This window comes from Hylobates moloch, unplaced genomic scaffold (assembly GCF_009828535.3).
Source record: "Hylobates moloch isolate HMO894 unplaced genomic scaffold, HMol_V3 SCAFFOLD_3, whole genome shotgun sequence".
Lineage (NCBI taxonomy): Eukaryota > Metazoa > Chordata > Mammalia > Primates > Hylobatidae > Hylobates > Hylobates moloch.
The window spans coordinates 44,692,272-44,714,926 of record NW_026652278.1 but is presented as its reverse complement, the minus strand read 5'-3'; the positions used below and the strand labels follow the sequence as shown (position 1 = coordinate 44,714,926).

The window sequence follows — 22,655 nt, the reverse complement described above, 5'->3', positions numbered from 1 at the left end:
GATGAGCTGCTAAAATGTTGTTGATGAATTTTGTGAGGGAAAAATAAAAGTTAAGTAGTAGGAAAAATCACAAAAATCTCTAAAGCCATTCATACAGATTATTGGTATGTTTATGTTTTCATTTCATGAAAAAGGAAGGGAGGGAGGGAAGGAGGGAGGGAGGAGAAAAAAAGAAAGAAATGAAGAAAGGAAGAGAAAAATAGACAAACAGGAAATTATAGGTGATGCATTATGGATGTGACTTACGTAAGAAAGAACCTGGGGTTATAATAACTTCTATATCACAAGATTGTCAAATGACTATATAGTTATATTTTATAAATTAAAACAAAATATTTACAGTATTTTTAAGTGATTTCCTATGTAAATTGACATTTTTGATTAAATGACCAAAGAAGTCCTCCCCACATCATCATATTCAATAAGAAGGATTGTATGGTATACTGCACACATATTTCATATATACACATTGTACATATATATATATAGATACACACACACACCTGTTATATATATGCTCATGCATATACATGTATGTATGTATTATATGCATACGAATGCAACAAAATAACGGCAATATTTCAAGATTGTTGATCTATAGTTTTTTGTTTGTTTGTTTTTTTTGAGATGGAGCCTCACTCTGTAGTCCAGGCTGAAGTGCAGTGGCATGATCTCAGCTCACCGCAACCTCTGCCTTCTGGGTTCAAGCAATTCTGCAGCCTCAGCCTCCCAAGTAGCTGGGACTACAGGAGCACACCACAACACCAGGCTAATTTTTCGTATTTTTAATAGAGGCGGGGTTTCGCCGTGTTGGTCAGTCTGTTCTCAAACTCCTGACCTCAGGTGATCTGCCTGCCTTGGCCTCCCAACCTACTGGGATTACAGACATGACCCACTGTGCCCGGCCTGATACATAAGTTCTTATTATACTTTCCTGCCTTTTCCAACATTTCTATAATAAGCATATGTACCATTATACTAAAAAAAAGTATTTTAAAATCTGATTTTCCATAAAACAACTACTTATTTTCTTATTTTAATAAATTTTGTTTTCATACTTTGGAGGAACGAAAGAACCTGTGGTTTACTGTATCTCCATTATACCAAGGAAGTTGTGCTAGGCACATTCTGCAAGATAATTCGTTAAAGAGACCAATTCATTCAGAGACCAGTATAATACCACTAGCAAAAAATAAAATTATACTTGGACTTGGGTTCTGTTTTCTTTAAGTATTGCTACAATGTTATATAGCTCTATGCACTATTTTTGAATTTTGTTCTGAGAATCTCCAGTTTGTTTGTTTTTTACTGTTGACAGACTATTATCTTTACTTACTAAAATAGCATATATGTTTGCATGTCATAATTTGCTCATCTAGTAAATATTTTGTTTTCTCAAAAAGAATATATGAAGTTATTAAGGAATTCATGTTCCTAGGAAACAGCAGAAATTAATTTTGCTGTATAGGTGAGCAGAGCAGATTAAACTGCTTATTTTTTTAAAAACTAGTTATACCATTAACAATTAGAGTCACTAGTAATGTTTTTCTCACACTTCCCTTGATATTTTCTGTCATTTTCTTCTTCATTCTCTATTCCCTTACCTTCATCTAGCTTTCCCCATAGAATTTTTTTAGCACTTGATATCAATATATTTATTTGTGTATTGTCTGCCTCCATCCCAAGAAGGTGAAGTCTTTGGTGATGAAGGCTTTATCTTATTTCCTGCATAATATCAAACTTCTAAAAAGTTCCTAGGACTCAATAGACATTTAATAAACACCTATCAGATAAATGAATTTTTTAAGAGAACACATTGCATAATGCTTACTAATAGCAATACAGTGACAAACTTTATTTTTAAAGTAAATTAATGCAAATGTGTATATTATTTAAAATTGTTTTTAAAATAACAAGCCTGATAGATAATAAATTTTGGCATAAAGATGTTAATGCTTATCAAAACTCATCAGTACGTACCCTGTCTTTTGATGAAAAAGTAATAGAAAGGGGAGAACAAAGAGAACTGTCGTGCTCACTAGGCAGGCCGAGTGCAGTTCTGATGGCAATGCAAGAGAAATATTACTATCTCCATCATATGCAGGATGAAATTTAGGCTTGGAGAAAACAACACTTTGTTAAAGATTTTATAGCTGCTCAAGATTTGACCAAAGCTTTTAAAACTTCAAATGTTCTTTTCCTTACTACGCTGTTTCTTATCAGGATTTGTGGACTTGGGAAAGTAAAATGAAAAGTCAGAGCAATGTGAGTTAGTTTGATAATCTCAGTGGCCAGTAACAGCTATCCCCACTCTGAATATATACCAACCAACCTCTCCCCTTTCTCCAAGGAAGTTAGTTGTTGGCAAAGGCATTTCGTGCAGTGTACTTTGTCATTCTAACCTTCCTTTTTTTTTTTTTGTATGCTCCTGTTGCTAATCATCCTATTTCTATGGGCTTCAGTCACTCTTTTAGCTTTTGTCTTGGGAGACTTTCTGGCTCTTGACATGACTTCTAAAATAATCTTCTCCCCCGTTGTATTTATATATCATTAGCCTACCGCCGCTCCCCTTGTGTTTTAGAAGAGTTTTATTGTCTGTCATCCCTGCATACTTCCCACCCTGTTACCTGCCTGTGTCCTGTTCAAACACTTGCTCGTTTTTTCCTTGGGCAGGCGAAAGGAAAGCTAGGGACTGCACAGTCAATGAGGATGAACCAGACTGCGTGCCCTGCCAAGAAGGGAAGGAGTACACAGACAAAGTCCATTTTTCTTCCAAATGCAGAAGATGTAGATTGTGTGATGAAGGACATGGTAAGAGTCTTAAAAAGCAATTGAAAGAGGCCAATCTTGGAATTTCATGTAGAACCATTTATAAGACAATTTGAAATTGGGGCCTACTGTGGTGCTATGTTGACACACAGGAAAGGGAAGGACAGGTGGCTAGGGTACCGCAGGACCAGGTACCGAGCTAATTACTGGTCTAGACCTTTATGAGTAAGTCTAGGGAATTCTTCCAGATATAGGAGAATGACTAAATATGAACCCTAGGAACAGGGTTCATCAGCTCAAATCAAAAGCTCAGAAATTATTTTTTTTCCGGCCTTGACTTATGCTTATATAATGGTGCTTGTTCCTGACCAGAAAAAACTCAGAAGCCTGCAGATACAAGGACACAGAAATCCATAAGTTAGGTAGGAATGCTCCCCCTTTCTTTGGGGATTTAGTTTGTCCTGATAATTCCATTTGGGGACCTAAATTTTCATGGATATCTCAATGTTATTCTAAGGACCCAGATTAAAGTATAACAGAAGTGTTTCTAGTTTTGTTTGACATGAAGAAACTTCTGGACATAAAGCTTTTCCCATCCCTATTCAGCCTATAAAGCAATGTTTCTCATCCCTGGCAGTGCATTAGAATTGCTTAGGGAGCTACTAAAAATGTTTCATGTTTAGGTCCCACCTCAGGGCAATTACATCAGAGTCTCTGAGTGAGGACCTTGGTATTGGCCTGATTGAGTAAGTCTGGGGTAGAGCCTAACATTCTACATGTTTAACAAGCTCCCAGGTGATGCTCATGCTGCGAGTCCCCAAATCACCCTTTAAGTGTTAAGGCTAGAGACTAGAGGAACAGGGGAGACGTCTAGGTAATGGTGAGGTTTGTCTTGGTTGCTACTAAATGATTGCTGGCCGTTTCAACCTGGGGTTTCCCGTTCTGTGTTTAAACACCAACTATATTACTGGTGTCATGCTGTGACTGTTGATATAAGCAGTGGATCTCAAAAATCCATGCAGCTCCTGCCCACCATTTTCATAGTCCACTTATAATTAGCCGCTATAACTAATAGTTTCCAAACTGATTTTCTAGGCTTAGAAGTGGAAATAAACTGCACCCGGACCCAGAATACCAAGTGCAGATGTAAACCAAACTTTTTTTGTAACTCTGCTGTATGTGAACACTGTGACCCTTGCACCAAGTAAGTTTTAGTCTTTCTCTGATTAAAACACTAGATATAACATGAGAGCTACCATTTTCCTAGGGAAGTAACACTGACTGAGAGTTAAGAATTAGGGTTCTAGTCCTGCTTTGCCTCCAAGCAACTAGATGACTGTTTGCTCATTTAAACATTAGTGAACACTTCTTGTGTAGGTGACACTTTGCTGGCCACTTAAGCTAAAGATATGAGCTAGACATATGCCTGGCATCAAGGTATCAGTCCAGAAGCACAGACAGTCAAGGAAAGCAATGGTTATTGTGTTTCAACAGCATGAAAATAGCATCAGAAGAGACTTATGTTCCAGATGTTACAAATTATACAGGAAAACTTTTCAACTCTGCCTGAGGATATAGAGGTGAAGACGTGAATGTATCTCATGACTTGAATCTTGAAGAAAGAAAAGAAAGAGCATTAACAGGTGCACATGGATGGAATGCACATGATAGGCAGGGAAACAGCAGCTGCAAGGAGACAAAGGAAGCTCAGGAAAACAGAGTACCTGGCTGGAGTGTAGGAAAGACTGAGAAGGGGTCAGGGCTGAATCATGAAGGGCCTTGTCTTTTAGGCTAAAGAGGTTGGTTTTGACCCAAAGTTAGAGAACCTGACTTGTAAGTCATCTTGGGACGCTTTTAGGAGTTCATCTAATAGGCTTAAGAAATAAGGACATGATGCCTTATGTTTTATTTGCTAGGAAAATTTTATGTACAGTTGTCCCAGGCTCTCCCCTGGCCCCAAGTGTCTGAGAGTGCCCCTATGATGACAGGCTAGGTAGGCATTGGGGAAGCCGCTGACTTAGTAAAATAATAACAATAATAGTAGTTCCAAATATTTCATAATCTTGATTTAATTTTCTTGTCATCATAACCTTTTGAAATAGATAATACTATTTCCATGTTATTGATGAGATAATAGGCTCATGGCAGTGTGACTTCCCAAGCTCACCTAGTCAGGTAATGGGCAGAGGCTATGAACTCAGACAACCTGATTGTGAATGTTTGTCTGTCTGAAGGAAATCACACATGAACCTCTTGAGTCTCCTGATCACCACCAGTTGCTAAAAGTGGCAGCCTCTAAGGGCCAGCTGAGTACCCTCCCTGAGCTGCATCATGGGCGTGGCTATCACCTGGCCATTTTCTTGGTCTATAGGAATTTTTTGAAATTATTTTTGGCAGTTTATTTTAAGAGCTAGTTTAAGCTATAGGATTTACATGTTCGGTTTATTACCAGGTTTAAGTTTATTTTTGTATCCACTTCATCTCACTTGTGTGTCACTATTTTCCTATCTTCCTTTAACTCTTGAAATCTTAAAACAGAGTCATTCCTTATGATATTTTTCATCCAGCCATCCAAATTATATTAACTTGTGCCAGCTTTAGATACTAATTTAGAAATATTTGAGGGAATATGTTTGCCAGAGATGCAAAGATGAATAAAATGGCCCCTAATTTATAAAGTGCCATTGAAAATGATAAAGGAATTATTCTGCCAGGCTTTTGAATTTCTCCTGTGTTTTTTTTTTCTAGATGTGAACATGGAATCATCAAGGAATGCACACTCACCAGCAACACCAAGTGCAAAGAGGAAGGTAATTATTTTTTTACGGTTATATTCTCCTTTCCTCCATCCCCATGGAAAGATGTGAAGAAAAACCAATCACTCTTGATTACTAGAAAGTCCTTTATTTAATCTTAAAGATTGCTTATTTTCATATAAAATGTCCAATGTTCCAACCTACAGGATCCAGATCTAACTTGTGGTGGTTTTGTCTTCTTCTTTTCCCAATTCTACTAACTGTTTGGGGTAAGTTCTTGCTTTGTTCAAACTGCAGATTGAAATAACTTGGGAAGTAGTTCTCAGAGATTTGCCTCATTCTTACCTATAAAAAGCCACCAGTTTGGTAGATTTATATATTGTTAATTTCTTGCCCCTGAATGCAGCCTTGAGAGCTGACTGATAAGAACAAATGAAATTATTCCTCAGCTAGTTTCTGAGCAACAGTTTGGGGGCATTGAGTGGTATTCTCATCCTTCCTATGAACAAGGGTTCTCTGCAGCAGCAGAATTGGCAGAAATCAGAAGTAATTCTTCACTATTCATTGAGATTTCCCTATGCAAAAAGAGAACACAAGAAGCAAAGACATTCCCAGGAAACACATTGCAGGGAACACTTTAAAAACTTGTACTTCTCTGCCTCCTCTTCCTTGGCCTAATTGCTTGTTTTTAATTATTTCTCCTTCTTAACTTATAATACTATGGGGATACATGTTATACAAAGGTGACTTAGTAGAGTCAGTAGAAAAGCCAAAATTAGGTATAATCATAATTAGTCTAGAAAAATCCCTTTAAGTCATTCATCAACTACAGGGTCACACCAACTTTCAATAACTTAAAAGTATCCAATTTTCCCTTCTCAGAACAATTATCTGTTTCTTCAGTTCAGTTGAAGAAGAAAGTTTGCCTTGCCTTTAGCGGTTGTTTAGCTGAAAATACATTTGGGATATTTAAACACTGTAATTGTGCTCAGAGACATACAGATTCTTCTATCTCACATTGACTTTAATGCATACACCTATTGGGTATGTATGCTTGAGTTATTTGTGTGTGTTATTTCATTTCTGGGCATCCATAGCAAGTTGATGTTGACTTGCTTGTCCTACGGTTTCTGCCTCCTGCCATAGTCTTGCCGTGCACATCTTTGCTGGACAGAGAGTGGTGCTTGCCATATGGTAAGTCAAAAGTCATCTCCATGCTAGGCCAGCCTGTGGTAATTAGATGACCAATTAAGATATGTCCTTTTACTAGAACACTTGACTTAGTGGTACGAAAGTTCCAAAATCAGCTGTCTCCTGCGATGTTTGGCCACTTTTAAGTTTCAATGAATTTATCCTTTTTCCTTCTTATATTTCTCTTAGTGTGAAAGTATGTTCTCACATGCATTCTACAAGGCTGAGACCTGAGTTGATAAAATTTCTTTGTTCTTTCAGTGATGAGAAAGAAAATACAGAAAACATGCAGAAAGCACAGAAAGGAAAACCAAGGTCCTCATGAATCTCCAACCTTAAATCCTGTAGGTATTGAAATAGGTATCAGCTTTCTTTGAAAAGAAAAATAGAGAAATTAGTGATTTGGCTTTTTGTTACTTCCTTTTACTTTTTTGTTTCTTGTTTGTTTCATTTTGTTTGAGATGGAGTCTTGCTCCATAGCCCAGGCTGGAGTGCAGGGATGCAATCATGGCTCACTGCAGCCTCAAAGTCCTGGGCTCAAGTGATCCTTCTGCCTCAACTGTGACCCTGGGACTACAGGCATGCGCTACCATGCCAGGTTAATTTTTATTTTTTATTTTTTATAGAGACAGGGTTCACTTTGTTGCCCAGGCTGGTCTCAAACTTTTGGCCTCAAGCAATCCTTCTGCCTCAGCCTCCCAAAGTGCTGGGATTATAGGTGTGAGCCATCACATCCAGCCTGTTACTTTCTTTTTTAAAACATTGCTTGTGTTTGTGTGTGCATAGGTTAAAGGGGCCTCACAGATGAATTATGATATGGTACCCAAATTAAAAGTAAACTTGTACACAAAAACCGTAAGAATCAACTAAGGAGGGAATTGAGAGTGTGCTGAAAATGAGCTGAAAAAAGAACATGGCCAACCTCCATGTTCTGTGTTGTTGTTATCCCTGCAGAGAAACAGCCTTTACCAGGCATGGGTTCATTATCCAAGCCTGAGCAAAGAGATTGCTCTTAAAGTTTGTCATAAGGGCACAGCTTAACTTTCTCTGGCTGCCGGTTGACCTTATGTCTCACCATATCTTTTCCCAACATGGTATCAATACATTTCAGATAGCAAGAAATACACCGAGAAAAGAAACCAGTTGCACTTAATGGAATTATTTTCTTATTTGGGGCCAGGGCTCAGTGGGAGTTAGGATTCTCTAAATTAATATGGTAAAAAAAATTTCAATTTGAGCCATTTTCTGGTATTAAAAGTAAGAATAGTTACAAGGAAGAAAATTTTAGAGTATTATTATTTATTTTAATAAGTCTATATGAAAAATAACCTCAACCTATTTTATGAATTCTTTAGGTTTCTTGCCTTTAAAAATTAAGACAATATTGCTTAGTTTCTGGCAAGGCTGGAACCTTTCAGAATAAAAATTGAATGGTAAAAGTATCCTTCTTAATCACTTAATCTAGCTTCTAATTTTATACATCAAGCAACTGATTGTACTTCTTTCCGAATTAAGGAAAAATTAGAAGTTCGCATTTAGAATATTCTAAAGATATATTTTTATTTGTCTTTCTCTGCTTCCATTTTTTGCTTTCTAGGAAACAGTGGCAATAAATTTATCTGGTAAGGCTTTTATCATTTTATTTCATAGAGATGGCTTCCTTTAGAGTAATAGGCCAATTTCAGAGTAAAATAATGTTACTAATTTCAGTGACATATTGTGGGATCTTGTTATTTCTCATACAATTCCACTTGCTCAGCATAAAGCGTTTAGCAGGCAGTTTGTTTAAATTTATAATGAATACTAATACTCTTAGTTAAAAATAATCAAGTAACAATAGGACACAATAGTCTGAGGCTTAAGAAACTTTTCCTTCATAATCAGCTAGATGTATTACAGAACTCCTGCCTAAAAAGATCTAGAGGTTAAAGTGCACTGTAGACTCAGGTGTTATCAGTGTACTCAACTCTATGACAACATACATGATTCCATTCGGTTGTTCTTTGATCTGTGATTTAGAGATAAGATGATCATAAGCTCTTTGCTTATACTTTTAGATTTGTGGGTCATTGATCATTGGATCCATAAGAGATGTTATAGGTGATCTTTTCCAATCCTCTTAATTTATAAATGAGAAAAGAAGATACAGAAATGTTATGTATTGTGGCCCAGTTTATTTAACAAATTACTGGGTATATGGCAGGATTTGGGGTTAGAACTCAAGGTTGTCTTGGTTCTGTATTTCCCCCAGTCAGCTCTTCATAGACCTTTAGGACTTAGCTATATTCCGAAGTACTATAAAAAGAGAAATAAACATGGTTTTCAGTAATGGGAATTTCATTTAGAAAAACAAATTTTCCGACTATTTTCTATTTTTCAGATGTTGACTTGAGTAAATATATCACCACTATTGCTGGAGTCATGACACTAAGTCAAGTTAAAGGCTTTGTTCGAAAGAATGGTGTCAATGAAGCCAAAATAGATGAGATCAAGAATGACAATGTCCAAGACACAGCAGAACAGAAAGTTCAGCTGCTTCGTAATTGGCATCAACTTCATGGAAAGAAAGATGCGTATGACACATTGATTAAAGGTCTCAAAAAAGCCAATCTTTGTACTCTTGCAGAGAAAATTCAGACTATCATCCTCAAGGACATTACTAGTGACTCACAAAATTCAAACTTCGGAAATGAAATCCAAAGCTTGGTCTAGAGTGAAAAACAACAAATTCAGTTCTGAGTATATGCAATTGGTGTTTGAGAAGATTCTTAATACCTGGCTGTAAATACTGCTTGGTTTTTTACTGGGTACATTTTATCATTTATCAGCACTGAAGAGCCAACATATTTATAGATTTTTAATATCTCATGATTCTGCCTCCAAGGATGTTTAAAATCTAGTTGGGAAGACAAACATCATCAAGAGTAAATGCAGTGGCATGCTAAGTACCCAAATAGGAGTGTATGCAGAGGATGAAAGATTAAGATTATGCTCTGGTATCTAACATGTGATTCTGTAGTATGAATGTAATCAGTTGTGTTAGTACAAATGTCTATCCACAGGCTAACCCCACTCCATGAATCAATAGAAGAAGCTATGACCTTTTGTTGAAATATCAGTTACTGAACAGGCCACTTTGCCTCTAAATTACCTCTGATAATTCTAGAGATTTTACCGTATTTCTAAACTTTGTTTACAACTCTGAGAAGATCATATTTATGTAAAGTATATGCATTTGAATGCAGAATTTAAATAAGGCTCTACCTCAAAGACCTTTGCACAGATTATTGGTGTCATATTATACAATATTTCAATTGTGAATTCACATAGAAAACATTAAATTATAATGTTTGACTATTATATATGTGTATGCATTTTACTAGCTCAAAACTGCCTACTTCTTTCTCAGGTATCAAAAGCATTTTGAGCAGGAGAGTATTACTAGAGCTTTGCCACCTCTCCATTTTCGCCTTGGTGCTCATCTTAATGGCCTAATGCACCCACAAACATGGAAGTATCACCAAAAAAATACTTAATAGTCCACCAAAAGGCAAGACTGCCCTTAGAAATTCTAGCCTGGTTTGGAGATACTAACTGCTCTCAGAGAAAGTAGCTTTGTGACATGTCATGAACCCACGTTTGCAATCAAAAACGATAAAATAGATTCTTATTTTTCCCCCACCCCCGAAAATGTTCAATAATGTCCCACGTAAAACCTGCTACAAATGGCAGCTTATACCTAGCAATAGTAAAATCATCATCTGGATTTAGGAATTGCTCTTGTCATGCCCTGAAGTTTCTTAGATTTAAAAGCCTTCTCCTTACTGCTATCCTACATTTAAATATCTTTGAAAGTTTGTATTAAATGTGAATTTTAAGAAATAATATTTATATTTCTATAAATGTAAACTGTGAAGATAGTTACAAACTGAAGCAGATACCTGGAACCACCTAAAGAACTTCCATTTATGGAGGATTTTTTTGCCCCTTGTGTTTGGAATTATAAAATATAGGTAAAAATACTTAATTATAATAACGTTTTTGGTATTTCTGGTTTTCTCTTTTTTGGTAGGGGCTTGCTTTTTGGTTTTGTGTTCCTTTTCTCTAACTGCTGCTAAATATAACTTGTTTATGAATCTTTAATGCTTCTTGGATCCCTTAGAAGGTACTTCCTTTTTAACCTTAACCCTTTTAGTAGTTAAATAATTATTTCCATAGGTTGCTACTGCCAAGAAGACCTCTTCCAAACAGCACATGATTATTTGTCAAACAGCATCATATTCCAGATACTGGAATGTGGATAAGAAAGTATACATTTCAAGGGGTAGGTTTTATTATTAAGAAAGCCAAATGAGGATTTTGAAATATTCTTTCCTGCATATTATCCATTCTAGCTACATGCTGGCCAGTAGGACATCTTTCTTTTCTGCAATTTAATGCTAGTAATATATTCTATTTAACCCATGACTCCCAAGGTATTGGCATTTCAACATGTAAGCATGTAGATGAGATAGTTGTGCTTTGCTTAGGGTTCCCTCCTGTGTTATGGTCTGGAAAGTGTCTTTAGGCAGAAAGTCTGAGTGATCATAGGGTTCGCTCATTAATTTCTCTTCTCTGAGCGATCACAGTCTGTGCTTTCTGCTCTCCAGTTTTCTATTTCTAGACAGAAGGAGGGCAAGTCAGGTACTAGTTATTCTTCATGGCCAGAAGTGCAAGTTCTACTTTGCAAGGCAAGATTAAGCTAGAGAACACCCTATTCCACTTTGGTGAACTCAAAGCAAGAACTTTGAGTTCCTTTGGGAGGAGGGCAGTGGAGAAGTCTTTGTACTTGGTGTTGTGGCTTTTTTTCCTCATGGCTTCACCCAGTGGCCCCAAGCATGACTTCTCCCAAGTCAACGAGCACAGCCATGTTCCCGAGTTGAGGTGACCCCATGGTCCAGAATCATCCTCATTCTGGTGAACCTGGTTCTCTTTGTGGTGGGCATACTGGGTAGGAGAATCACCCAAACGTCACTTATGATCTGCAGAAAAAAGGCTATTTGCAGAAGGAGCTCACAGATCACATTGAAAGCATTGCATGTTCAAACATCTTGGTCTTCTTTATTGGCATGCCCACAGGGTCTTCTGACCTCTGATTAGATCAGACACTTTTTAGATATTGAATCATCAGTTTCTGTACAACTATCTGAATAAGGCATATCATCAATGAAATTTAGAATTTTTTCTATGCTCACTTCTGAATGGTAATTTGTTTGGGTTTAGAATTCTATACGAGGCCATTTGTAATTTTCCTCAGCACTTTAAAAATAATAAACCATGTTTTCTTAACATCTGTTGCTGTTGATTATATCTGCTCTTGGTGTAAATATCATTCCTTTGTAGGTAATCTTTAATTATTTTCCTCTGGTAATTTTTAAAGCTTCCCCTACCACTTTCCTATGTGTTCTGCAGTTTCACAACAATGACTTTCAACGTGTATTTATTTTTACTTTATCTATTTAATAAGATTTAATTTAATTAGAAAGACAGGGCTTTCATCATTTCTGGAACAATCCCAGCTATTTTCTCTTTAAATAGTGTTTCTTTACCATTCTCATTCTCTTCTTCTGAAACTGTTATTATTATCTGTTGAAGCTTCTTGGGTTATTTTCTAGGTCTCCTAATTTTTTTTAAAACAATAATTGTCTCCATATGTTGCATTTTAGGAAATTTCTCATTACTCTTTTTAAATTAACTCTTAGTTTTTACTAAGCCTGGCTAGAATAGTCTATCCACTGAGGTATGTATTTTGTTTTCTATATTTTTCATTCTTCATGTTTCTTATTGTTCCTTTTACATTTTTACTTGTATATGTTTCATTCCTGCTTTTTTTTCTTTTCTTTCTTCTTTCTCTTTTCTGTCTCTTTTTTTTTTTTTTTTCAGTGCAGACAGAATTTATTAGTACAGCAGAGGTGCCCACAGAGCAGGCAGAAGGGATCAGTGCCTGGATCCGTCCCTTCCTCCTTCTGCCTTCGCTGAGCCCTAGTGTGTCCGGAATTGGTGGGTTCTTGGTCTCACTGACTTCAAGAATGAAGCTGCGGACCCTCACGGTGTGTGCTACAGTTCTTAAAGGTGGCGTGTCCGGAGTTTGTTCCTTCTGATGTTCAGATGTGTTCGGAGTTTCTTCCTTCTGGTGCCATTGCACTCCAGCCTGGGCAACAGAGTGAGACTCCATCTCAAAAAGAAAAAGAGAAGTGTGTAGCACCTCTCCTGACCCTTGCTCCTTCCCTGGTCATGTAAGACATGCATGCTTTCCCTTCACCTCTGATCATATTTATAAGTTTCCTGAGGCCTTCCCAGAAGCAGAAGAAGCTATATTTCCTGTATAGCTTCCAGAACCAGGAACCAATTAAACATCTTTTATTTATAAATTACCCAGCCTTGGCTGGGTGCAGTGGCTCATGCCTGTAATTCCAGCACTTTGGGAGGCCAAGGCAGGCAGATCACAAGGTCAGGTGTTTGAGACCAGCCTGGCCAACATACTGAAACCCCATCTCTACTAAAAATACAAAAAATTAGCTGGGTGTGGTGGCGGGCACCTGTAATCCCAGCTATTAGAGAGGCTGAGGCAGGAGAACTGCATGAACCCAGGAGGCAAAGGTTGAAGTGATCCAAGATCGTGCCTTTACACTCCAGCCTGGGCGACAGAGCGAGACTCCATCTCAAAAAATAAACAAACAAACAAAAAATTACCCAGTCTCAGTTATTTCTTTATACCAATGCAAGAACAGACTAATATAGGACTCAGGAGAAAAGAAAAGAGACTGTGGGGTTTCCCACATAGATCTGCATCTTATAATAGTGGTGAATTGAGAGTCATACAGATCTGGGATCAAATATTTATTTTCCTCATAAAGGTAGAAACAAATGGTTTAATCTCTTCGAGTCTTAATTTCCTTATTTTTTTGTGAACACTAAAGTGTATATGAAGTATCTACCACAGTGTTTAGCTCTGTACCTTGATAGATGGTAACAACAACAATAAAAAACCTCAGATGCTTAAGCAAAATGGAAACTTACTGACATATCTTACTAGATGCTCAGATATGGGGTGGGTTTGACTAACCTAAACCAGTGTCTCCAGTCAAGATTCCTTGTTATTTTCTTGAATCTACCCTCTTCATTTATCTACTTCTTGTCCATCTCTTCATATATTTGCTTGCCAAACTGATAGTGACAAAGTGCCTGCAACCATTCTCGACCTATCTAAATATCACAGTCCAGAAGAAATGACACTTATGCCCCCAGCCCTCCAAGCACCTCCCCTGACCGTTGCTCCTGCTGGTCCTTGCTTCTGAGAGCCATTCTTATTCAACTGTTTAGATCATAAACGACCTCTGAATTAATGACTTATGAGTGGGGAATTGGATATGTCGATTGGCTTAATCCACAGGCCCCATTCTTGGAGCCTGGCATAGGATCAGCTTCCCCTGAGTGTCAAAAGATTGGGAGTGGGGAGGCAGGAGGACTTCTGTTAAGAGGATGATAGAGGGTTCTGGGTAGGAGTGTCAGGATGTGTTTAGGTACTCAAGCTGGCTTAAACTATAGAAAAAATGTATTACCTCATATGACAGGCAGTCCAAAGGTGTGGCTCACTGAAGCCTACTTGTACCAGCTCACAAAAGCTAATTTTTAAATTCTTAGGAATTTTGAAAGCCAGTTGTTAAATCATTGATAGCTTGATATTGTCATACTGGGAGTATTTACACTATAGAAATTGTCAAAGGCTACAGATCAGGAATCTCCCCCGACCCTCACAAAGACAGTTACTGGCTACTGGGCAGAAGTCAGTGTTGGTGGCTGATTCAGTGTCTCAGTGATATTATCAGGGACACAGGATTCTTTTCTAGTTTTCCAATCTGTAGCTTCAACATTGGCATTTGACTAGAGTTGTTTGTTTTTGCATGGTCATCCAATGGCTTCATCAGTGAATCAACAGCATGATTCCTTATCCATATCCAATAGCAAAGAAAAAGAGGGAGAAACAGGAAAAAATTCTCCCCTCAGATATGGATCATACACCTGGCCTTTTAGTATGACTGAGCCAAATTTAGTCATCTGCCTACCCGTGTGGTCTGCCATATACTGATTGACTTTAGGCAACTCAGGAGCCACCTCTGGAGCTGTGGACAGGATCAGTTTCTCCTAAGCTTTATGAGTTATGGGAAAAGGTAGATCGAAATGGAAATACTACTAGAAAAACAAAAGGGTGAAATGGATGCTGGATAGTTTCCTCTGTAGAAAAGAACAATGTCAACTACACATATTCTCCAAGTCCCTCACAAGTTGAGTAAGCACTTATAGAGAAAATCTAGATCCTAGGGCAAAAGGAAGGTGGTTGTTATTGGCCTTACTATGTTTCAGAACGCCCAAAAGAGACACATGGACTTTTTTATGAAGTAAAGAGATCTTCAAGAATCTTTACACCTTTTAAATGACTCTCAACTGAGTCTAGGTCAAGTCATGGCTGCTGGGGAATGTTTTTGATTGGATTTCTTTGGAAGAAGCCTTGAGGCAAGGTTTGGATACAGGTGGTTCATTTAAGAGGTGATTCCAGGAAACATGGTGATGATGTTGCAAAGTAAGACAGGGAATAAAGAAAAGCCCATAGTGCGGGCCCTGATAACCACGCTATTGCTATAGACAAGTGGGGCCCAATTCTACTGGGGTCCCTCTGAAAGGCTATGTAGGACAAACCTCCACATTGTACCAATAAGGCACAGAGAAGCTGAGTCTTGACACCAACTCCGGTCTTTCATTGGTTGAGGGGCCTTTCTAGGGCATTAACTACCTAATACTTCTGGCCTGTCTTCTTCCCTCCAGCTTTGGTATCCTGAGGACAGACACCTTTAAGCAGAGAGATGGAGGAGGCCATGTGTCACATTTGTTAGCAGATGATCTCTTGATGATTCAGGGTCCAATAGTGTCTATGGCAAAGAGCAGGCTGCTGAGATGTCTAAGTATAGAAGGACTAGGGTGTCTCATGGGATAACTCATTCTGCATGAAAAAGGTAATGGGCATGGTGATTTTGTTTATTAAGAACACCTTAATTGGTGACATTAGTTTTCAGTATAGATTGGCGTCTATTGCTTAAATCTCTTGCCCATGGATGAAAGCAAAGAAAAATCAATAAAGAAAGTTGAAAAAGCTATTTTACAAAGCTTGGGAAAACACTGGTCTCTCGTCCCTGTGTCAAAATATAGTGCAGATTTATCCAGACATTCAATCTTCCTTTCCTTTCCTCCCTTCTCCCCTCTCCTCCATAACACATGCATATTGTCCAAACCACCATCTTGCTTTGGTATAAGGGGAATTCCACTCTTGTGGGTGTCCAAAGGCCACTCCTGTGGAATTCTTACCCTTATGCCATCCAAACCATACACCTCTGATATGCGCTCACATGTAATTGTCTTCTGTAGATGTTTAATTATCTCCCCTTTGCTAGGCCATAAGCCATCTGAGGGCAGAAATCATGATTAGCACAGAGTAGGTGTTCAGTCAACATTTCTTGAATGAATCAGTTAATGAAGAAACATATGTATGCAGTAGTCATTTGTGTTCTGTGTAACTGGCATTTGATGGAAAAGTCATAGCGAGTGCTAGGGAAGCTGAACTTTTTCTTTTTAAACATTGTATCATTAATTTATCACATGTATCCAAGCTCCTTTGAGTTTCCCTGCCGCCATCCCTGTGTCATTCCAGCTGTATCCAGCTGCTCCTTCCATGCTTCCCCCATTCTTGTTTCTGATCTATTACTCCCAGTCCAAATCTTGCTCTTCACTGTCTGCACCTTGTGCTCTCCTCTCTCTCAAAAAAATCTACCCAAATTCCACCCCTCTTCACAGGCCCAGGGAAATCACTAGTTCCTGCGGGAGGCTGTAGGCTGTAACCAGCTCTCTGAAAGCTTTGAGTCCTCTCTGAGGTCTTCTGTGCTTGTCCTCGTTCCATCAGGCACTCCTATGTTATTTGACCTGTGGTCTGCATGTATAGATCTTGTATCCCATATACATTGTAAGGTCCTTGAAGGCAGAAAAGGAGGCATAAAGAAGTGGGTAGGAGTGTAGGCTCTGAAGACTGTGCATTTGAATCCCTGCCATTGCTAGATTTGGGACCTTGTCACCTTGGGCAACTTATTTACCTCCTCTGCGCCTTAGTTTTCTCACTTCTAGAAGAGGGAAAATGATAGTATCTGCCATGTAGTGCTGCTCTGAGGATTAAATGAGATACTCCACTTAGAGCACATGGAATGGTATCTGGCACGTGGTAAGTGCTAAATATAGCTTTCCTATAATTACAGTAATGCCCAGGGCTCCACAGGCCCAGCCTAGCACCAGTACAGGAATAGTATGACATTGATGCTAGAGTTGGCAGATTGAGGAGAACACACAAAGAGCTAACGATGTTCAAATACACATCAGATTTCACACAGAGCTTTGGGCTTGACTTCCCCAGCTGCAGGATTCTTCTGGCTATCTGCTTTATAAATAAAAAGCACAAGTCTGCAGTAAAATGCAGGGAAGTGACCAAGAAGGCTCATTCAAAGGTCATGACAAATGAAATAGCCACAGGTAAAAGTTTCTCTTCATTGTGTGCTTTCCTTCCATTCTTGTGGATACTGCTGCAGCAAGGAATTTGGGAAAGGGCCATCAGTGGGAGCAATGTGTCCTAGTCACCTAAACAAAAGACACTGAAGAGAGTGCAACAAAATGGACTTTCTTTTCCAGGGTGGCACCCTCCCACCAGCCATCCAAACCGCTCTGTCTAAAGAGCACAGCTTAACCTCTGGATTGCAAGGATTCCAGATTTGTTTCCTAAATCTGGAACTCAAAGCTTTCTCCTCCTCAATCTACCCCCAATAACCTTGTCTCTTTTGGAAGCCTTCCCTACAGTTCTAACAAACTAAATGGTTCATAACTTGACCTCATGAATGCCTCTCTTCTATACGTTTTCTTAGCTTTTGACCTGGAATTCCCTTCTTCCCATCCATGAAGGTCAAATGCCACCCCTCTTTCAAGTCTTAGTTGGAGGCCACCTCTTTATGAAACCTTCTCTGGTGTCTCAGGCTAAAGACACTGTAGGCCACATCTGTTTATTAGGGCCAACAATGCCTCCCTCATTTTTTGTGGTATGGATTAAAGACAATTCCGAAAAGCACCTAGAACAGTGTCTGGCTTACTCAAAAATGGTAGACATTATTATCATTATCACTCTCATCCTCATTTATTATATATAGAGCTTATTATCCTAAAGGCAGTGGAAGGGAGTAAGGATTATGTTTGACTAATTTTACAGGTCTAGGCATCCAAGAAAAATTTGCTGTACAAATGATCATACAAATTAATGAGCGAAATGATATCTAACTCATCCTTGAGACAACATAATGTGCAAACGACTTCTGGTGCTGTGTGTTTCTAAATCTGCAGTACAACCCAGCAAGTATATCATTGTTTTTCCTCCTGATTATGAAGCCAGTACATAGTCATCTAGAAAATTCAAGAAACACAAAACAGTTTTAAAAAGAAAGTGCAAAAGGCCAGGCGTGGTGGCTCATGCCTGTAATCCCAGCACTTTGGGAGGCCGAGGAGGGTGAATCACCTGAAGTCAGGAGTTCAAGACCAGCCTGGCAACATGGTGAAACCCCATCTCTACTAAAAATACAAAAATTATCTGGGCGTGGTGGCACGTGCCTGTAATCCCAGCTACTCAGGAGGCCAAGGCAGGAGAATCACTTGAATTTGGGAGGTGGAGGTTGCAGTGAGCCAAGATCATGCTACTGTACTCCAGCCTGGGCAACAGAGCAAGATCTGTTTAAAAAAAAAAAGAAGTGCAAATTAATCCCAATCTCACTGTTCAAAGGTAACTCTTGTGAATTTTTAGATATCCACACACACACAAAGTTAAAGAAAGGTGATCACACCATACATGCTTATAACATGCTTTTTACTCAATAATGGGTTATGGTTGCTCTTCCATGTTAATAAATAAAAATAATTTCTTTTTAATATTCCTTTTAAATATAATTGTTATGGTTTGGCTCTGTCCCCACCCAAATCTCATCTTGAATTGTAGCTCCCATAATTCCCATGTGTCATGGGAAGGACGTGATGGGAGGTAATTGAATCATGGGGATGGGTCTTTATCATGTTGTTCTTATGATAGTGAATACGTCTCATGAGATCTGATGGTTTTATAAAGGGGAGCTCCCCTGCACATACCCTCTTGCCTCCTACCATGTAAGACATGACTTTGCTCCTCTTTTGCCTTCCGCCGTGATTGTGAGGCCTCCCCAGCCATGTGGAACTGTGAGTCCGTTAAACCTCTTTCCTTTGTAAATTACCCAGTCTCAGGTATGTCTTTATTAGCAGTGTGAAAATAGAGTAATACAATAATATTCTTTTTTGGTACATAATATTTCACTGCTTTGGGGTATCATATGTTGGTAAAATACAAATGTTATCATAATTTATTTTGCTGAAATATAAATGTTATTAAAGAATGTGAAGACATTTAACCACTATGGGTCATGAACACTTTAGTTCTTACTTGACTTGTTGAACCTTAAACTAAAGACTTGGTAGGGGAGGGCAAGGAGGCAATGCCCCAGGAATTGGGCATAGGTCTGCTATGTTAGCAGGCTTAGGTGAACAGAGTGTCTCCAGATGGCTGAGGAAAGGGAGGGCTCTGGACAAAGGATGAAAGAGAACAGATTGATGTTGAAATGGACTTCTCTAGGTAGATATACTTGGGCTGGCCCTGTCTGGGGCTTTGGGCCTCTCTAACTCTCAACTTCCGGTATAAGCCTAAGCCAAGTTCAAAGGTGTAGGTTCTGGAGCTGCTCCCAACAGAACAAAGTCGTTTCCATATGACTCAATACTGGCCAAACAGCTAGCCAGGAAGTTATGGGGAGGAGGGAAAAAAAAGAAAGTACTTAATTAAAAAGGGAGGAAATTAACTTTTTTGAGTGCCTACTATGTACCATGGTATAGGCTTACACAAAAAAGTATTTGGCAAAATTCAATATCTACTTATGATAAAAATTTTTATGAAACTAGAAATAGGAGGGAATATTTTCAATTTGGTGAAAGGCATCTGGAAAAACCATTGACTAACATCAGACTTAATGGAAAAGAATTGAATGTATGTTATCTAACTACTCCATCCAATGGTTCTGTTATCCCCACTTTACAGATAGAGGAGACAAGGGCTGAAAATATCAATTAACTTGTATAAAGTTATACAAAGAAAATTCTAAGAAATCAGGAGGCTATTGTTAAGAACATTTGCAATCTTTAAAGTCCTGCTAGGACTATAAAATTGTGTCTTTCTTCTCCCTACTTTGAAATCTGAGTTTGATAGATAGGGTTTCAGCAGCAACTTGGAGATGCTAAACAACAAATGATATCAGATTCACTCTGGAGGCTGCAGCAGAAAGTTCATCAAATATGTGGTTTGGAAGATGTGATTTGAGGGGAATAAAAATGAAGTTATTGAACCAAAATTAGCCCTGTTTATGGGTTTGTTCATTCATTCAATAAATGCTTATTGTATTTCTACTCTGTGCCAGGCACTGTACTAGGTCTGGCTTATATACATGGTTACCTCCTGGAACCATTAGTCAAGAGGCAGACACTAATGGGATAGTGACAGAGTTAAATGCTAAACACAACTTTCACAGATGTCATTAGAAGAAAACGTAATGTGGGAGTATGACAGGAGGACTTGACTTACTGTATGCAGTCAGGAAAGTGACCAAGGATCTGAAATCTCAAGAAAGGAAGGGCTTGCTAAAGGTTCCCTGGCAGGAGCAAGCAAGAGGAGCAGAGAGATTGGAGGAAAGGAGATCAAGAACAGCATGAAGCCTGGGCATGTGGGGGTGGTCACTGACTGTGGCTTTACTTATACAGCAGCTTGGGAGGTTTGACATTCAAGGCAGGAGAAGTACTTGTAAAGACTGCCCAAACTGAGGACTTACTAGTAGCTGGCAACTTCCACAGATTCCTGGGATGACTTGAGCAAACTTTTTTGTTATCTTGAAGGCTGAATGTTTCGTGTTTCATGTCCACCTAGCCATACAGCACTAGCTATGTTTGGGGCTTTCCACGTAGTTCTGTGGTCTGTATCATGTGTCTGCCAAGTGCAACCCCCCATGAAGATTTTCTTGTAAATTTGCAGATGTTAGTGTGTTGAAATTGAATGGAGAAGAGTCCCTCTTATCTCTGTATATTCCTGGGAATTAAAACGGTTGGCGGTCCCTCTTCCCAACATTGAAATCAGCCTTGGCTTCTTCAGGAAAATTTTGTAACTATGACAAATATATATATATATATATATATATACATATATATATATATATATATTTAAAATTTTCATTTTAAGGCCAAAGTTCTAGAAACCTAGACATGTGTCAGCTGCAAAAAGTATCCACCAAGATAAATGGTCTTGGCTTTGCTGGCTATTGCATGGCATGATGACCTCGTGTTCCCTGCCCTAAATGAGTAAATTAACCTCAGCTAGGAGAAAAAATCTTAGCTACAAAACCAAAGGCCAAAGTCCAAAGGACTCGTCAGCTTCATTAGTAGAAAGTGAGGATAGCTCAACACAAATCCATCACTGAAAGCAATGCAACCAAGGCAGGGGCGAGGTTGGTGGGGGCGGGGAGGAATCAACTTCTGTAATGACAGACAAGGCTGTGCTTCACTTCCACATGGCCACAAGGTGGCAGTGTTTCTCCTGGTACTAAAATTTGCTCCAGCTTGTATAAAAAAGACTTATTCCCTAGGGAAACAATGTCTGTCATTTCACATTTTGGTTCATTTTTTTTTCCCCAACAGAGAAACAGGCCGGCATGGGATAAGGCAAGGATTAAATGTGAAATCAGGTAGTCCAGGTTCTAATTCTAGCTCTGCCGTGAACTAACTGTGTAACTTTGGATTTACCATATCTGAGTTTCAATTTGCTCATCCACAAAATGAAGATACATCTCGCCTGCTCTTCTTATAATTGTCAGGCACAATAATAAACTATATATGCAAGTGTGATCAATTATAATGTACTATAACACTGGTTCTTAACTTTTAATATAAGAATCACATGAGGAAATTTTAAAAATACACACCCTCATGGCTCAGCTTCTAAAGATGTTTCAAGAAGTCCAGGCCTATGCCTGAGAGTTTGTATACTACTACATATTCATTTGCAGGTATCAAGATGATGAAGGCCCAGGGACCACAATTTGAGAAACTACACTATGCAAATACATACCAGTAGAAAGTGAGAGGTTAAGGCATAAAAGTTTGTCTTACCTTTTCATGTAATGGTATTTATTTTTCTCTATTTTGAGTAAAAGTTTTACAAACACTCCACTACACTTAGATTAACTGAGGGCAGAAGTCTATATTTTATTCACCTCCTTATGTTCACAGCAATTGTTAGGATGTTAATTGGATAATAATCAGATAACAATGGTTATCTGAATCTTTAATGGAGGTAATCTGTAGAGCATCCCTAGCAATGTCACTCCATTTATAGGGATATTTGGTGATAGGACCTGGTAGACTCAATAGAATTGACCTGAGCTTTGCCTTTGTACCCCCATGGGCTCATTTTTGTCACCTAATATGTGATCAGTGCCATTTAGCAATTGCTGAATCATGGGCTTCACTCTGCTGAAACAGTTGTGCAGGAAATTTAGCAATCAGGTTCCATAAACCTCCCGGAGTTTTCTGTCACTACGGTTATCACAGATCACCAGGGCTTTTCAACCAGCACTGGCAGCATTTTCAGGGTCTTTAAGAGAGACTTAGCCCCCTTACTCCTCAGACGGTGCTCCCTGCTGAGCTGTTGCTCTAAGAGAGAGTCGAATTCAAAGGTGAATATAGCAGGAGAGATGTGCAGTCTAG

The 22,655-nt window shown here is 38.7% G+C and overlaps 2 protein-coding genes across 6 annotated transcripts in view; one reads left to right on the top strand and one right to left on the bottom strand.

The window, feature by feature from the left end:
* Positions 1-12,597, top strand: part of FAS (Fas cell surface death receptor) — a 28,375-nt gene extending 15,778 nt beyond the window's left edge. For 2 of the 5 annotated variants that reach the window (XM_032137315.2, XM_058436234.1), the window contains exons 3-9: positions 2,674-2,811; positions 3,865-3,973; positions 5,518-5,579; positions 5,732-5,794; positions 6,978-7,060; positions 8,314-8,338; positions 9,097-12,597. In XM_032137315.2, coding sequence (XP_031993206.1) covers positions 2,674-2,811; positions 3,865-3,973; positions 5,518-5,579; positions 5,732-5,794; positions 6,978-7,060; positions 8,314-8,338; positions 9,097-9,428 — 812 coding nt within the window. In that variant the 3' untranslated portion in view covers positions 9,429-12,597. Of the gene's footprint in view, positions 1-2,673; positions 2,812-3,864; positions 3,974-5,517; positions 5,580-5,731; positions 5,795-6,671; positions 6,720-6,977; positions 7,061-8,313; positions 8,339-9,096 lie in introns of all 5 variants that reach the window. The other 3 variants (XM_032137295.2, XM_032137305.2, XM_032137311.2) reach the window with 3 other exon arrangements.
* ACTA2 (actin alpha 2, smooth muscle) overlaps positions 1-22,655 on the bottom strand; it is a 109,323-nt gene that overhangs the window by 69,803 nt on the left and 16,865 nt on the right. The window lies entirely within an intron of this gene.